At 41.2% G+C, this 18,560-nt stretch overlaps 1 protein-coding gene across 4 annotated transcripts in view; it reads left to right on the top strand.

Annotated features, from left to right (window-relative positions):
• Positions 1–375: 375 nt before the first annotated feature.
• SUFU (SUFU negative regulator of hedgehog signaling) overlaps positions 376–18,560 on the top strand; it is a 69,945-nt gene continuing 51,760 nt past the window's right edge. For all 4 annotated transcript variants that reach the window (XM_083505073.1, XM_083505071.1, XM_083505072.1 and 1 more), the window contains exons 1-3: positions 376–1,082; positions 7,718–7,852; positions 15,882–16,018. In XM_083505073.1, the coding sequence (XP_083361199.1) occupies positions 391–1,082; positions 7,718–7,852; positions 15,882–16,018 (964 nt within the window). In that variant the 5' untranslated portion in view covers positions 376–390. The remainder of the gene's footprint in view (positions 1,083–7,717; positions 7,853–15,881; positions 16,019–18,560) is intronic.

Genomic DNA, 18,560 nt, shown 5'->3' with positions numbered 1-18,560 from the left:
TTGGTTTCTATGATGAATTTTAATTGTTCTTATTCATCCTAATTTTATGTACGCTGCTTAGAAATTCTGACAATGAAGCAGTATACAAACACGTGAAATAAATAAAATAGAGAAGAATGTATTTGAAGGATCAATTAATTTAAATCATTTTAAATCATTTTAAAGATGGCTTGATTCTAAAGTTACTGTGTCATACTAGAATGATAAAAAAAAACCCCTGGATTCAAATCCCACTCATTCTGGATAACACCTGGGGGTGGATTTGGACCTGTCACTCTTTTAGCCTTAACCAACCTCACAAGGTTCTTTTGATCCTGTAATGAAGGAGGAAGGGTGGAATAATAATAATAAAAACATGATCATTGATGCTTGTTATCCTGAAATGACCTCATGTCGCCTCTACTTTGGCGTCGCGCGGAGTCCCCATATAGCAAGGGAGCAGCTACCAACCTCCATAGAAGAGAGCGAGCAGATGACAAAGGGGCTTCAGACCAAGAGGAGCCCATACCGCAACACCCTTCTCCCAATTTTTGCCACAAAACCCTGCTTTTCTACAGCCTGGCTGAGCTTGAAGCTCGGGCGACTCTTCCTTCCCCTTCAGCCCTCCCTCTTCCTCCGGGCAGAAAGGCGTCTTGCAATGGCAGCTGGGCGTCGCTAGGTGTCAGGGTTGTGCCTCAGGAAGGGGTTAACGCGGCGTCGGCCCTTAGGTTTAGGATTGGCGAAGTCGCCTGCCTGTCAAGGCGGGAGGAGGCGGGACGCCGCCGCTCGGGGCCGGGGTCGCGAAGGGAGTTGGGAGCGACCATTTGGGCTGTGCATGCGGGGCAGGGCTGCCGTCCTTCGCTCGGCCCTTCCGGTGCCCCGCGGGGTGCGCAGCTCCCGCGCGCCCTCTCTTCCTGTCCCCGCTTTGCAGGCTCTTCCATGGAGACCGCCGCCCCCGCTCCCCCCGGCCCCGCGACGGCGGCGGAGGCGGCCCCCTTCCCTCCGCTCTTCCCCCCGGGGCTGCACGGCATCTACGGCGAGTGCCGGCGCCTGTACCCGGAGCAGCCCAACCCGCTGCAGGTCACCGCCATCATCAAGTACTGGTGAGTAGAGGGGGAGGAAGGAGCCGCTTTGGGGGGCGAGGGGCTCCCAGGGTGGGAGGGAGGGAGGCCTTGGGGGTCCCTGAAGGAGCTCCAGGGCCTGGGGCAGTTTCTCCGGGAAAGGCTGCTGCTTGTATGCTGTGGGGTCGGCATTGGCTGTGGGGGATGAGGGGCAGCGGGTGGGCGAAGAAGCCCCGGGAGGTATCTCGGCTCCCTGAAACGGCGGGGGGCGGCGGTATCTGAGGCAGGACTTGGCGACGGAGGTCGAGTGGGTTTGGGGGGGGAGGGTCCCTGGGAAGGCCCGGAGGGGCTTTGTGGTGGGAGAGTTTGGGGTTTCCCGGGTGCCCCGGGCCTTTTCGCCTCGGAGGTGCCTGCTTTTAGTTCGGGGAGTTGGTAGGTGAGGGGCTGAGGCGGGAGGAGGTAGGTAGGTGAGCAGCAGCTCGGAGGTGGAGGGAGGGCGGCATCTCTCTGAGCGAGGAGCTGGGAGTCAGCCTCTTGGCCAGAGTCCTCGACCCTCACAGGATGTGCAGATTTAGGCCTCAATTGGAATAGGGAGTTTTAAGAGGGGGCCGTGATCTTTGCAGAGCTTCCTTCATTGATCTGGGCACAGTGCTGTGAAGAGGTGAGGGTTGAGGCGGCGTTGATATGAGAAGTGGGTTTTGCTAGGGAGCAGGCCGGTGAAACCTTGACCTGTGTGTGAGGTGGGTTGAGAGAGTAGCCATTCTTAAACTTTGGTATAAGTAGTCCCCTTATCAAGGATGGTGAAATACCTCTCCACCATGAGTAATACACTAGCTAGAGGACTTAGCTGAAGGTACTTTCCTTTTATTGAGGTAGAATAAAGTACTGAGTGGTGTTCCACTTGCTGCTTGCAAGTTTTGCAAAAGTGGGTGCGTAGACTTAAGGATGCCTCTCTATAGTGCACTTGTTATTAAAACTGCTTTATGACATTCTTGTGCAATGCTTTTTGCAGAAGTGTGTTCTTTTCCCTCTGTTTTTATTTTTTCTCTCTACCTTCCTTCATCTTTCCTTCTCTTTAATTTTGTGTGCCTCTATAGTTAAATATATGCACGTGCTCTCTTTGATCTTCAGACAGGCAAAGACTTATTGTGCGTGCCCTGAATGATTGCATGCAACTGTTTACACAAGGACTCTGTACAATTTACATGAATTGCTTCACCTGTGCTGATACTTAATGTGTACATGTTCATTTGTTAGTGTGGCCCAATGCTGCATGTCCATCTCCTGTGCACATCTCTTATATACATCTCTTATACACTTACATGCTATGTCTTTAAAGCACATTCAAAGCACATTTCTCTCATGGAATTCTGGGCACAGTAGTTAAGGGTTGCTGGGATTATTGGTTGTAGTTTGAATGTCCCAGCTGGAGCTGTCTGTTCTCCGTTTTGTCGTTATTGCGATTCTAGGCTTTGTTGAGTCAAAAATATGCTATTGGGAGAACATGCATCTATACTCTTTATAATGGGAGGACCTATTCGCAAATATAAGTGATACCCATCATACCCATATTCAGGACAGGAAACCTAGTTAGACAGTAGTTAGCTTAAACTGGTTTAATATAGTAATGTGTGCATTACCTTTCCCAATAAAATTATCTGGCTATTTATGTTTAGTGATGCCAGAATATTTTGTGTGGTGTTGTCTTTAACTACTTTCTATGAATCTTGCTAATTCTTACTGGATGCAGTTTTACCGCAGGCTGTTGGCATCTGAGGTAGCAATGAGTTCCATAGATTGGGTGTGACAAATCTGTTGAAATTTTCAATAAGCTAAAAATAATAATTCTGCATAGGCATATATAGGATTTCACTGTGTTTCCACAAAATAAAATGCAAACTAGGGACTGCAATAATCTTATGTTGGTGAGAGTCAGGATAATTCTGCTTGCAGCAGAGCCATATGTAGATTAAAAAACAAACTCCACCTATTTCAAGTAGTGTTGCCTTAGCTACTTTGATTTGGAGTGGTATTTTTATCTCCTTCAGTAACCCTACATAGCTCAGAGCTGCTCTTCCACAATGAGAAATAGCAAGCACTAGGAGGTAGTCTGAAATGTCTGTTTGCCAAAGAATAGTTGCGAGACAAGCATTTGACCCAGACAATGCTGTTAAAAACTTATTTGGAATGCTCATCTTCTTTAGCCTCGCAATGGCACATCTCTTTGGATGCTTGCACAGAGCTATTTTGTTATTTTGTGTGTCTGAGAAGCTCTTCTGTAAAGTTGTCTCTCCTCTTCATAACCACTTTCTTTGCCTATATAGAAATTGAAAATGCTGAAATAGCTGGTGTCATGGGCATGCTGTATGCCCTCTGCCCCACCATCCAGTTGGAAATTAGCTTATGCTTTGGTTTGGGGTGGGAGTTGTAGCTTTGTGTCACACTGCAAGCATTGAAGTTGCTTTGGCTGTTCTTTCTCGACGTGCATCTTTAAAGAAATAAGTTTCAAAAAGGAATGAAGCCTGCAGGTTGTATGTATCTTCTTGTGTCACTTCACTTGTTGGAAAATTCCTATGCAGAAAGCACTTTCAGTTGATGTATGTCTGCTGAGAAGCCATAATTTGCTTGCTGCTCCCAATCATGTCTACAGAAGGTGGGAACTGATCATAGAATTGTGTGGGATTAGAAGGGACTCCAAGGGTAATCTACCGGTAGTTCAACCCCCTTCATTGCAGGAATCTCAGCTAAATGGATGGATGGGGAAACTCTGTATGCCAGCCATTAACTGTAACTATCTAGATCAGGGTGGCCCAACTTTTAATGCCAAGTGAGCCACAAGAGTACTTTGACACAGAGCCCGCAGGCTGCACACTGCCTTGTCATGCACCAGTGGGGGAGGGGGAGGGAAGTGAAGCCAAAATTTGAGGGGACACCCCCACCAAGCTCTCATGCTGCCTTCCCAAAGGCTAGGTTGAGGAGGAGGCATGAGCCTCTGGTAGGGTCCTAGAGCCCTCACACCTCCGTCCCAAAGCACAGTGCCTCACTTACCTGGCTTTGGGAAGGCAGCACAAGGCAGCTGTGTGTGTGTGTGTGTGTGTGTGTGTGTGTGTGTGTGTGTGTGTGAAATGCATACAGCCATCAGGCCACAGATTGTACCACCTTGCTCTAGAGTAGGGGTTCTCAACTTGTGGGTACCCAGATGTTGTTGGACTACAACTGCCATCATCCCTAGCTAGCAAGGGATGATGGGAGTTGTAGTCCAACAACATCTGGGGACCCACAGGTTGAGAATCACTGCTCTAGATGAAGGTTGCATATGAAGCATCTTTATAGCTCAGGCAGTAGAGCATGAGACTCTTAATCTCAGGGTTGTGGGTTTGAGCCCCATATTGGGTGAAAGACTAGTGCATTGCAGTGGTTGGGGTTGATGACGCTCATGGTCCCTTCCAACTTTACAATTCTGTGATGTTCAGATGGGATGCTAACGCCCAGAACACAGGGATAATGTTTAGGCGATCTCTGTGTTAGGCTCATTTATCTTTTACAAAGAAGCTCATGAAACAAGTCATCATTTGAGCCATAGTCCATGCCTGAATTTGTCAAATATTGGGAAACCTTTTAAAAAAGAACTGGAGAAGAAATTTGAATGACTCAGTTGGTGGTCAAGAAGAACCGTGCATCTATGTCCACTCACACATACTGTAAACATGCTGCCTGTGGACTCCTAAGGTTATCAGTTACTTAAAGGGAGAAAGAACTAAAAGAATATGTGGCACCTTAAAAGCTAAGATTTCAATCCTGACAATACCTACTCAGAAGTAAGTCCTGTTGTATTCAGAGGGACTTATCACAGGTAATTGGGGTTAGGATTGCAACCTAACACATTTTATTATGGCACCAGTTTTCATGGACTATAGTTTGCCTATTTTCCCTTCCTCTGTGACAATTGAGGCAGCTAAATAATAAGCCAGGCAAGGTAACTGCTGCCTCTATGCTTTATTCGTCTGGCTGGTCTATCTGGGAACAGTTACCTATCTCAGTTCCTTCTAGCCAAACTTGCAGGTCTTACCTGATCCATGTGTAGCACTTCCCACATTTCTAGTTTAAGTACCTCTGGGCTCTTTGGGGAGGTAGGGTGGGATATAATATGCATGTATAAATAGGTGTCGCAGCAAAACATAGCATGCTGTGATATTGGGGGCCTGCAGCCCTTGCTGGTAGAGAAGGTGGTGAGGACAGTCTACCTCACATTCTGCCCCTTCTTCTGCATGCAAGGCAGTCTGTTCTAATGGTCTTTGTGAAGGAGTAGGGGTCTAGTCTGAGCTGGTGAACCAGCAGAAGCTGGGAAAGACTGTAGAGAGTATACTAAACATTGTATTATAGCCTTTTTCTTAGAAAGCAAAAGCAAAATGAAAATATTTTCAGGAACAGTGGCTGGTGAATGCACAAATAACATTCCCATTACTTTAGACAGTAGAGTAGAATTATCAAATAATAATAATAATGTTCCTACCAGTTTTTGCTGTTACCAGTGGAATGAAGCAAAGCTTTATTATTTATTTAATTTATAACATTTATATACCACTTGATTTTAAAAAGTCTCACAGTGGTTTGCAAAAAGATAAAACAATATAATCAAGATAAACGTACAACCATACTTAAAAACATACAAGAATTAAAATACTAAAACAAATTAAAATTACTTCAATCTATTACCAGTAATAGATGCTGGTTTCCCCTCATCTGTTCCCTTTCAAATGGAGATGCCATCTGAATATTTTATAGCGTATAATCTAATACTTAAGCACTAAGGAGATTGCACTCTGCTTTTGGGTTGATTGAACAAAACTGAGGACAGGTTTTCTTTTTTAAAGGGCTCTCTTCTCAGCTTTTTGTTTCTCAAAGTGGAACACAGCAATTCATGACTTAAAGGTCAGTGTTTTTATGGAATAGTCTCCTAAAGTGTGTGCAAGGGTTATTTTTCATTAGTGAGAATGGTCTGATCAGCATACTCTGCTTTAGTTTCACGCTCTCAAAAACAGTGCTGATTAAGCACTTTCCCAATGTTTTTAACACATTGAAGCTACATTGTGCTGCTTGCAAATATGGCCTTTGTCCCTGAGGCTAATGTTCTTTCTTCCAAATGAATCCTTTGGTAGAGGGAGTTTAGAAGCCTCACATCCTGTGTTAACCTTTGTGACTGTTCCAAAGAGAATGCTGAACAGTTATCTTGCTTATAATTGGGATTCATGAAAAAGAAAATAGTGGTTAGACCCAGCATGTAGCTGAAAATATTTCTTTACAGTACATAAAAAAACAAAAGTAAGTGTGTTTGTGCATCAGAAATATTCTCCAAAATCCACAGTTGGGCAATACAGTACCTTTATTACAACCTACCAAAATTTCATAAAATGGTAGCAAGCCTTCTCGTTCTCCAGAACTCCTCTTCATCAAGAAAGATGTTATTCAGAAGTGGGTGGGGGCAGCAGGCCTGTGCAGAGCTTGTCTGGGGTGGGAGTCTTGTTAGATAAAGTTATAAACTCAAAAAAGCAGCTAGTCTCTAGTGGGGGGTGGGCAACCAGCTTAGTCCTCTGAGCCCTCGGGCAAGGGTACCCTGCTTTCCCCCCACCTTTGCATGGGCCTGGGTGGGGAGGGCTACATAACTATACCACCCAGCTTCTGCCCTTGCTAGATGAGGAATGGTGAATGCAGACAGGGATGCCAACTAGATTTCCCAGATGGTGAACTCTGTGTGGATTGGGTCCCCTGCATCCTGTCCCCATCCCCTTGCAGTAGATGCACCAATAGTCTGACACACATTTTCTTGCAGATTTTAAGAAGGTGTTATGCCTGGCAACACTACTGATTCTAACTGCTTTTCTGAGTATGAATAGTAGGGCTTCAGTGTTTAATTGTTTGATTTAAAACAGCTTAATTGATTATTATAAGATGTCCTCAATTAGGCAACTTTATTTTTAATTGCCAATTCTGCATCTTCTTAGAAACAAAGTAGCAATGCCTCTTGCTTTATAACTGTTGGTTTTACCTATATGTAAATGTATGTAATCAGATGATGGTCCTAATAGCATTTTGTAGAGCTGAATATTCCACATGATTTCCTTCAGAGCAGAAAGCTTAGGTGGGAAATTATGTTATTCATTTCTGAAGATAATTAGGGCTTGCATTATGACGTTTCTTTTTTTAAAAAGTAATATTTTCTGTGGTTCTGTTTTGTGAACATTAATTGAGACAAATGACTTACTTTGGAGAAAAACTTTAAATATATAGTAAATGTTTTTTAAAAAACTTTGACCTTTCTATCTTGTATTGGAAGGGACTGGCTCTTGTATACGAATTTTCATTTTTACTGCTCCTTTTGAAAAAGAAGCATTTTGTCTTGTGAGACATGCAGTATATTTTCAGACTTGCCTTTAATTTAGTAAACAAAAATACTAAAATGTTGGTAATAAAACAAAATATATGAGATGCTTTGAAGGCATGGCAACAACATAGATCTAGGAGAACAACAGCAGGGCAAAGTTCTTGCCTGTGTGCCATGAGTTTTTTCAGAAGGAAGTGGGTTTAATGATATTGAGTGTTGATAAATGCATTTGCTGAAAACCACCCCCATCTCTAATACTGACCTGCAGCTTACTCTTGTCCTTTTTTTCAAATAGGTTAGGTGGACCTGATCCTCTGGACTACGTCAGTATGTACAGGAATTTGGGGAGTCCATCCCAGAATGTTCCTGAGCACTGGCACTATGTAAGCTTTGGACTGAGTGACTTGTATGGTGATAACAGAGTACATGAGTAAGTTTTTAATAATTCCCATTTTCTGTGGATTGTGGCTTTCTGTAGTAGACAGAAATGTGATAGAAGCAGCATGCATGCACACATACAAAAAGTAGGTTTATGTGACAAAGATAGAATGGGGCTGTCTTTTCCCAGGGCATTGTTGCTGGCCTGCAAGTACCAGATTTCAACAAAAGTTTTAAAAAATAGCTACTGGAATTCAATATGAAATTGCTAAACTAAATTTTTATCAGCAAATTTTATATTATTTGTTCAGGGTTTAAGAGAAAATCTCCCACTGTAGGTGTTAATTTAGCATAGGAAGGATTATAATATTGCCAATTACTGCTATTGTGAATAGTCACTTTGCTTACTTTTCCATGGAAATGTTAAAGTTCCTGTAACACTTTATGGCCTTTGGCATTGCTGTTTACAATTCTCCCATTTATACCTCTATGTGTCTATCATGTTAGGTTCACACGTCATAAAGTAGTATACAGTCCATGAGCACCAAAGGCATGCTTTTGTTTTTTGCATTGCAACAGACCGTCAGAGCTGCCCTTCTCAAGTTCATACCGTGTGTAATTGTTAAAACATGGCAGAACAACATGCAGATAGTTTCTGGGTGAAGATGTACGTTAGTTTTTACTAAGAAATACTTGTCTGTTCTTGCTTTTTCCCCATTTACAGAATGAGCATAATTTGATCCTGTGCTGTTTCAGGGTGAATTATGTGTGTATAAAAGTATTCCATGACTTGTATTTTAAATGTAAACATGTGTTTCCCCTATTTAATACTTTTAAAACAGCAGCTACAGCCATTTAAGGACAACTTTTCTAAAGCGTACACATACTAACATTTACAACTAGCTGCCCTGCCCCTGTCCCCTGTGTTGCTAGTGAGACCCAGTCCTGAAGACTTCCTCTGTTTTCTGCAGCATAGACTGTCAGGGCAATGTTATTGGTCATACTCTGAGTAGACCCATTTAAATCAGTTCACTTAGCGTGCCTGTGGTGCTCATGGACTGTATACTACTTTATGAAGTGTGAACCTAACATGAAATAAGTACATTGATTTCAGTGGGTCTGTTTTGAATACAACTTAAATTGGTCTGCACTGAATATGGGTTGGTTACATACAACCTTTTAAACTGTAGCTTCATATCTGTTAACATTTTATTTAAATATGTAGTTGGTTAGGATATAGTGTACTATGTTTCATTTTGGCCCTGTGACAATAAGGGATTCAGATGAGTGGGTGCTGGGCTAACCTTATGTCACACTGACATATTCCACAATGACAGAAAACTGTCAGAGAGGCCTGGTTATAGCAATCAGTACAGTGGTGGCACAAGTTATTTGATCTGGAGTAAACTGCATTTCAGCCCATCCAGCACCTTGCAAGCCTCTAGGACACAGCCCCACAGGCATCTGGTTGGCTGTTGTAAGAACAGGATGCTGGACTCCCTAGGCCATTGGCCTGATCCAGCAGGCTCTGAGGTAATGCCTCTTCCCATATGGCACTAACTAGGCTTCAAGGTGGACGCGGATGGTGCTGTGGGTTAAACCACAGGGCCTAGGACTTGCTGATCAGAAGGTCGGCGGTTCAAATCCCTGCGACAGGGTGAGGTCCCATTGCTTGGTCCCTGCTCCTGCCAACCTAGCAGTTCGAAAGCACGTCAAAGTGCAAGTAGATAGATAGGTACCGCTCTGGCGGGAAGGTAAACGGCGTTTCTGTGTGCTGCTCTGGTTTGCCAGAAGCAGCTTAGTCATGCTGGCCACATGACCTGGAAGCTGTACGCCGGCTCCCTTGGCCTATAGAGCGAGATGAGTGCGCAACCCCAGAGTCGGTCACGACTGGACCTAATGGTCAGGGGTCCCTTTACCTTAGGCTTTGAGGTAATCACAGAATCATAGAGTTGAAAGGGGAACCTGATTCAACTAAAGTACCTATGACAGAGGGCCATCCAACCTCTGCTTAAAAACCTCCAACAAAGGTGAATCCATCACTTTCCAAGGGAGTCTGTTCCACTGTTCAATAGCTCTTACCATTAGAAAGTTCTTCCTGATGTTAAGTCTGAATCTCCTTTTTGTAACTTGAAGCCACTGGTTTAGGTTGGTAATATTTTCAGTTAATCAACTAATTTAATTTGTTACCCTGTTGCTAGCAACATAATGCCATTAGAATCAGCTCCTTGATGCTAAGTTTATTTGGAAAGGAAAGGACCATGCCCACTAATCAGGGCAACACAGGCCCACAGTACTGTATTTTGAAATAAGAATGTCTAGCTTGAATTGAGGCCACTATTAATAATGGAATTGCAAACAGATGTAGCAAGAGAGGTGTGAATGTTAACTTTAATTTTATATTTTAATGATCCTGCAAAGGCTGAAATGTAGCCCACCCATGCCTCCTTGTTGACAGACTTACTTCTAGTTAGAAGGGTGTGGTTTTCATATTCTGCTTAAATACTGGTTGTTTAAATCTAAATAAATACATTTATTTAAAAGCACTGTAGTGACATGAATTAGTCCTGATTTTTAGATGTCATTTTCATTCAAAAATACTAGGCAAAAGAACTTTATGTTGTAATGGCAAACATGACACCAGCTTTAAACGTCAACATCTTCAGTCAGTACATTTGTCAGGATGGAGTTTGCAACTGTGGAATTAATATTGTTGAAATTGGATTCTTAAGTATATCAGGAAGAGGCAATATCTTTAGTTCTGATTCAGTTTAGGACTAAGGACAACTAACTTGCCCTTTTTGGTGTAGGATACCCGGAATACCCCTTTATCTTATTTTATTCTTTTATTTCATAAATTTTATACGCTGCTTGATTGTAAAAGAAAAGAAAAGAAAAGACCCACCCCTTGTGGTTTACTAAAAGATAAAACAAGAAAATCAAGAAAATATTACAACTCTACTTGTTGTCCAAACTATTTTACCCGTAGTAATTTACTTTTCTTTGAAAAGGAAGAAAATGAATGTCCCCATTTCATACACATTTGCTTAGGGCAATTTTATAAATCTTGAAACATTCAGCTACACACCTCAAATAGTATCCTGCCTCCCTCATTCACAGCATCAAGGCACTTTTTCATACTTCCTGTTCTCTGTTGGTGGTAGACCTCCCTTGAAGCCATGGCCACCTTGTGGAATTTATTTTCTTGTGTGTGTTTGGCTTTAAAATGTCATTTGTTTAAGGTAGTTAATGTAAAAGACGGGCCACCTACAGAGAGGCTGCCTTGCACTGCTTAAACTCACACACAATCCCTGGAACTAAAACACATCCTTATTGTTAAATATTTTAGAGTTCAAGATTTTTTTTTAAACTGTGGAGGGAGACTTGTTTTATGTTTACAGCACAGTAGTTGAACTTACAAGGAAGGCTGCTTTTAATAAAAGGAATGTAACCAAGTTTGGCTCGGGGCAAAGCCGGTCTGCAGCATATCTTGCATGTTCTTCCTTGGAGAATAACCCTCTTTCCTTTCTAGTGTAAAATAGTTTCCCAGTGTACTGTGATAGTAGTTGTGCTGTGGGGGGCAGGGAGGACTGGCTGTTCAAGAATGTCCGAGTGCATTTTCTTTTCTTTTAAGACATTAGCACGTTGGCACTTTTGTTAACTCCTGACTTGCGCATTCTAGGTTAGAACTGAGAATCCCAATTCCCCTTTCACTGAGTTCTTCAAGGTCTTTGGGAGATTTGGCTGATGTGTGTGACCTGTGCTCTCACAAGCTAGTCCCCATTGCATCATTCCTCCTAACTATTTCTATCCTGCGTTGGGTGAATCTGAGCTGGATCCTGCTTGTTTTCTACATTGTTCAATATTCCGAGCCTCCAAAACTGCTAATTACCTGTTTTCTGATTAATTTGTGCCTGTTCATGGGCTCTGTAGGAATGGGAAAAATCCTGTTCCTTCTTGCAACAGGTCACTGAACTGACTAATTATAGCATTCTCTGTGAAGCTTAGGAAGGCAACATTACCAGATCTCTCTCTGTCTCCTTTGGCAAAGAACAGACATCAGCCAGATGAACTAAATGGAACTACAGTAATTGTTTTTATATATGTGAGTTACATACATTCCATAAAAACAATTCCAGTGTGGTTTGTATATTGTGTAATGTAAGACTAATTGAAAAAATATTAGAGATACTTATTAGTTTGGATACTGAAAAGTTGAATACTCTCTGAACTTGAACATAGTCCCCCAGGAATTGTAGTAAATGTGATATTGCACCAGTGTGTGATAGGTCACAGGAGCAAGAGTTTTGCAAGGAAAATTATTCTTGCTTATTATAAACTGAAAAGCAAACTTAATCCTACAGCAATTACACATGCTGTCTTCAGAGTCCTGATCTGTTAAGCCTTTCTGAGGAGTTGCTAACAATATGGACTAGATGACCCTCAGGGTCCCTTCCAACTCTGCAACTTATCTTCAGGTTGCCACAGGTATGGAGAAAGGGGTTTAACTCTTTCCTCCTCTTCCTTAGAAATTTTCATCTCCAAACATGTTAGTTGCATTTGGAATAAATTTCACATTGGCACTAGTGACTGCATTTGCATGTCATACAAAGCTGCAGAAGGCAAACTTTGCATGAGCTGATCTTGGTCACTTCACTCCTCTCCACTTGTGCTTTTGGGAGAAACAAACAGCAACCTCCTGGCTTAGCATTGCTTCAAAACCAGGGATCAGCATAAGCAAACCAGCGTTGGCTTACCAATTGTGATTTGTTTGAGTAAAATAAACCATGCTAACTATTTTGCACATCACACTAAGCCCAGGTATCATGGTTTGTTTCTCCCCATTTTGAGCAGGGGTGAACAAAGAAGCACTGTTGGCTTCTGCATGGTACATGTGAATGTGTCCTGTGCCTACATGTCTGACACTGCTTCCCTCATTGACTTAAGCACAATGAAAGTAAGCAGGGAACATGCTTTTTTTCAGAATGATGAGCAGAGTTGTCCCTGCCTCTTTTGCATTATATTTCTGGTTAGGGACTTGCTCTTTAAAAAAATGAAATAAAAACCAAAGGTAGGAATCCAGGCCATCTAACATGGTTGAAGTGGACACCAGGTGATATAGTTCAAACTCAGTTAAAACCTGGCCAACAGAACAGTTAAGGCTCTTCCCCCTGTTAACCTTAACCAGTTCAAAATCATTCTTCCCAAGTTTCTCTTTCACCTATATGGTTATCTTCATTTCTCACCCATAAATGAAAAAAACAGTTTGATAGGAGGGGTGGTCATGAAACTAGAAAAGGACCAGTGAAGAAAGAGTTGAGCAGTCTTTCCTCCTCTTCCCTGCTTGCCCTCCCCCCCCCCCTTTGGGCAGCATGGGGCATGCAGCTTTAGATTAAAATAAACAGCGCCGAGAGAAAAATCTCATGTAATACGTAGTTTGAGTCCAAGAGAGCAAAAATAGTGCAAAGTAAATGTCTAAAGTTATTGGTTTCATGTAATTTGGCAGTGTGACAAGCCTAGCTTAATTTTCAGTTTTCATGTTCTAGCAGCATATTGTGGTATTGTGACACACTAGCATGCAAAGTACTGCAGATGTTACTAGCTGAATTGGGATTGGCTAATTGAAAAGGCTCCTGGCCTGTTTTAATGCCTTCAGTGGTGTATATGTTGGCACTGTGTTAGCTTCTGAAAACAAAGTTCAGATTACACTGAAAATTGGCCTGAAGTGCTGTTTGTACTTTGCTCATTGGAATGGTGGCATAGTTACACATAAACAGTTACGTCCCCCCAACCCCCCGCCAGTGGTCATCTTCATAAATATGTTTACATGTAAGTACTCCTTGCTTTAAAGTAAATATGTGATATACTTTCCCCCCTGTCCAGTGAGAAAGAGTTACCTCATATCTTTTTTTCAATAATGTAGTTCTTTTACACTGGAATGTGGGGGAAATTACCTACTAAAGTGAGAATGTATACATTTTGGCAAAGAGCTTTAACTTTGAATTAGAAAGCCTGAATCTTGGGGGGCCTGTTAATGGAAAGAGAGAGATCAAAAATTTGTAGAGATCAAAATTTGTGTTTTAAAAACAGATAGACACTTAGAGGAATGTCTCCATACTCACCCACTTTTAGTTTCATTATCTATTTATGTCTAGTTATAGTGAACTAGAATCATGTGTTTTATAATACAAGGAGTAGTTGTGAACCCCCTAGATGCTGGAATGTGGGGGTGCATATAGTAAGGCGTTAAAAATATGTGGATGTTTAGATTGAAATAGGAACACATTTACCTTTCTGCCAAGGACTCAGATGTGCTGATGTGATTTCTACTGGCCAAGTTTGAAATAAAAACGTAAGACGTGAAAGTGCTATCATTTTAGCAGTAGTGAGTATAACTATAATGGAGAAGTTTAGCTTATTCCACCCATACATGTCTTTGCTGATTGCCTTCCATAGTTAGTTGCATATAATCATATATATTACTTCTAAAACTATCTGACATTCTTACAAAAAAATTCAGATAACATTTCACAAATACAAAATAGAAGGCTATGTTCTGAAATACAGGTGTCACACGACACTGAATAATCAGATTTCTTAATTTACAAAGATTGTGGTTAATTGCTATCTCCCCCCCCCATATTTAATTGAAACAGTATTGCAGTCAGGGGATCATTCTGGGTATAAAGTTGTATGGCTTCCACCTAATTATAAAGACAGGTGTCCCCCCACTTACACGCAACTGCATATACGCGCGGTGCCAGGAAACCATCAAATTATTCAATTCATACCCGGAAATGGAAGGAGAGAGCTGGAGAGTGCTCATGGCTTGTGAGGAGACCACCCCACCCCCCAGAGCCCGAAGTGGACATCAGTGAGGGCAAAGGAAAGCCTGAAGAGATTGGAGGTGCAGCGGGGCTTTGTTTATGTTGCTCAGCCTCCCCACCTAACAGCTGATGTGTCAGTCCCAGAGCCTCCTGATAGTCCAGGGGTCAGCAAACTTTTTCAGTAGGGAGCTGGTCCACTGTCCTTCAGACCTTGTGGGAGGCCGGACTATATTTTCTTTGGGGGGGGGGAATGAATTCCTACGCTCCACAAATAACCCAGAGATGCATTTTAAATAAAAGGACACATTCTACTCATGTAAAAACATGCTGATTCCCAGACTGTCCGTGGGCCAGATTTAGAAGGTGATTGGGCCGGATTTGCCCCCTGGACCTTAGGTTGCCTATCCATGTGCTAGTCCCATAGCTTCAATTCTAGTTGTGGATATTTTTACATACAGTATTTTTGGTTCATATTGGAGAGAGAGCATCAGAGAGGACATTAAAAAGGTGTTTAGAGGGTGCTCCCCACTTTATGCAATTTCACTTATGCACATGTAGACCTGGAACGTAACCCCCGCATAGGTGGGGAGTTACCTTTAAATCAGATGTCTAGCATCTTTCTCACAGACTTCTGTAGTTGGTTGGTTTAGTCATTACATCATCCTTCCACATTTTATTAATACCATTTATTCACTGGTATTCCCAGTTGTTTCCAATGCTTTGCATATAACATTTGAGCAGCTTATGCTATATAACCAGCCAGTTCTAAATGCTCCCTTTTAATTGTATCTTTTTTATAGGTTAATTAATAGAAATAATAATAGATGTATACTTGTAGAGTGTCGCAGTTTATTTTCTGGATCATGGTAGTTGGCAAAGCCTGGAATGCAGGGCAAACATGTTTGGTAAATATAAACAGAATAGGAAATACAAATGTGTGTGAGAGAAAAGTAGATGATCTATCCATACAATTCCATTCCTTGACTTGATTTTCATGATAATATTTTAAAATAATAAATAAGAAAATAAATAAGAAAATAAGTTGGGGAAGGCATTATAGCTTAGATCTTGGTAGGATCTGGGATAATTAAATCTTGGTCCTGAACAGATTTTGATGTCATTTTCTGAGACATATTTGGGGGTTCTTTCTAATGTTTTCCCTTACACCAGGAATGAAGGACATAGTGGCATCATAATTTCATCTGCTTATGATGCTTTATTGTTGTGAAACCTTTTGTCATTAACTTCATCCAGGTTTACTGGATCAGACGGACCAAGTGGTTTTGGATTTGAACTGACATTTCGACTTAAGCGTGAAACCGGGGAATCTGCACCACCGACATGGCCAGCAGAGTTGATGCAAGGCTTAGCCAGATACGTCTTCCAATCAGGTACTATTTATGTGGCTTGTTTTATGTCAAAAGGTTGGTGATATTTGAGTTTGTTCTTTTGTTTTTGTAGTATGCCTTTTATGAGGCACTCAGCTTTTATTCTGTTTACTTACAACTAATATGGTTGTGAATTTTTGCATGACAGATCAAACAAATTCAAATATTTCTTTTGCTGGAAGTAAAATGAATAGAGTGAGATGCTGACATTTATATATTTGAGCCTTTTGAGACTGTTTCATGATTTGTGGATAACAAATGCGGCATCCAAGTATGATTATTCTTAATTCCTTTGATGGAGACTTCAGTAGTCTATGTCCAATTACCTTCATAATCTTGGCTTTGATCTCTCTTCATTTCATCCTTTTTATATGGATTGGTCCATAGAGAACTTTAGAATATCAGATATAAATATACAGATAAGCTTAAATCTTTAAATAACCGTGGTTGTTTTAATATATACAAATGTCATAAAAGGAATATTATTACAGGCTGATTAAAATGCTAAAAATTACAAGCAAATATTATGGTGCAAATATGAAATGTATTTTTGCTACACATAAAATTACTGGAATAAAAACTGGGTTAATTTGCTCTTGTGCTTTTTTGAAAAATTGAGCTTTTTTGTTGTTGAAATAATAAGCTAATCAGTCTATCAGTCTCATGAAGTTGTTTAATTTCACGATATATGCCATATCCCGGATAATAAATATCACAGTGTCTGTAGAGCTTATCCATTCTGGGCAAATCATTTTTGCTGCTGTCCATAAATGAACTGTCATTTCTCAGGCCTTAAGGTATGCAAATATTATTATCTCAGCATCTCTTAGGAGATCATAACTCAGTATGCTTGTTATTTCTTTTAACACATTTCCAAAAGGGCCTACTCATTAGACATACTCATATTATATGAATAGGCGTGTGTAGCACATTTCTTTGGGGTGTGTAGCCAGGAATTTTTCTCTGTTTATTTCAACAAAGGAAGAAACGGAATAATGGGTAAAAGAAAATAGCAAAGAAAAGATAAAGAGGCAGAAAGCTAACAAAGCAACCATGAAAGAACGGCCAAGAAGCCAAAACAGGACATTTTTCATGCAGAGAAAAAGACCCATGTTGAGCTGACCAGAGGCAGGGCAGATCTATCTGAGGGCAGCCAGAGGGAGCTGGCAATCAGTCAGCCAATGGGGGAGAGGGAGAGTGGAATTTAAGATCCAGATAGGGACTGCCTGAGAGAATGCAGGCAGAGATTGTCTGTGGGTTCGATAGGGACCTGGGATTGGAGATAGTGACTTTCTGTCTGGGTGGGCGGAAGGGGTCTCTGACTATCTGGGTGGAATTAGGAAGGGTTGATGTCAGTGAGGACAGATAATGAATTGACTGTCAGTTAGAGATAGAGATTGTATGCGGACAGACAAGGTTCTATCTGCCTGGAGGGAAGGTCAGGACTTTAGAAGGGCTGGAAGTGTTTTATGGGGTAGTGTAAGGCAATAGTCATCCTAGAAAGAATTTATGTCTAGTGACAGGTTTAAATCATTTTTTAAAAAACAAACTTAAAAGCTCTGTTTGAAACAGTTTTGTACCTGTCAAAAGTAACCATTAATCTACAGTATAACATCTTGGAGTGTAAACAAAGTTCAAATTTTGTTCTAAAAGTACCTTATCCTTATTTAGATGTTCTGAATGAGGGTTAAGTGTTTGCGGGTTCTCCTTCACCTAATTATAATATATTGCTGCTGGTAAATACAAACACCATCATGAACAGTTAATTGAAATACAGGCAAAGATTTATCTAAAACACACCTACAGTAGTGGTCACATTACTGAGCTTAAGTGAAGGGTGTCTGTCACACCCTCCCCTTCCCATACTACTCCTGCTGGAGCCAGTCACCCCAACATTGCTTCCAGAAAGGAACGCATGCAGAAGCTGCGAATCCATTCCAGCCTTTTTATTCTGCCTGTGTCTCTGTCTTTTAAAAAAATGGTTATAATGAACCTATATTGCACACTGCTATAATAATGTATTTTTTTAAAAAAAACTGATAGCCGAAAACCTTATTGATTTTCATGATCTAGGGAGAAAGCTGTTTTGGAGAAAGTAAGATGATAGGGCCTTCTGTGTATAGAAGAGCTCCTGCTGAGCCTCTGCTGTTGATTGCTGTTAGAATGTTGGCAACATCTAGCCATGAATACTTCACTGTTACTCTCCTCTTCCTTCTGCTCCCCCAGAATGCTGGGCTTGAGTGGCCAATTTTATTTTTTTTAAAGCGAATTATCAGGACTATATTTAAAAGGATTATAGAAGGCCTGGACTTCATGAAACTACAAAGCTTAAGCATCTTTTAAAGTTCTGCCAGCAGATTGAAAAATACCTGTCTCCTCTTTTATTTCAAGAATGCAAAGTACAAAGCAACTACTGATAATTTGTAGTTATCCATTAAAAAAAAATCACAATTTTTATCCCTTCAGTTTATAAGCATGCCCAATCCTCATTGCACCATTAAGATTGGGGGAATGGGGAGATTTCCCAGGAAAAACAAAACAAAAA

This window comes from Podarcis liolepis (genome assembly GCF_965112155.1).
Source record: "Podarcis liolepis genome assembly, chromosome: 5".
NCBI lineage: Eukaryota > Metazoa > Chordata > Lepidosauria > Squamata > Lacertidae > Podarcis > Podarcis liolepis.
The sequence above is the reverse complement of the archived record's forward strand: the minus strand, read 5'-3'. Positions and strand labels throughout refer to the sequence as shown.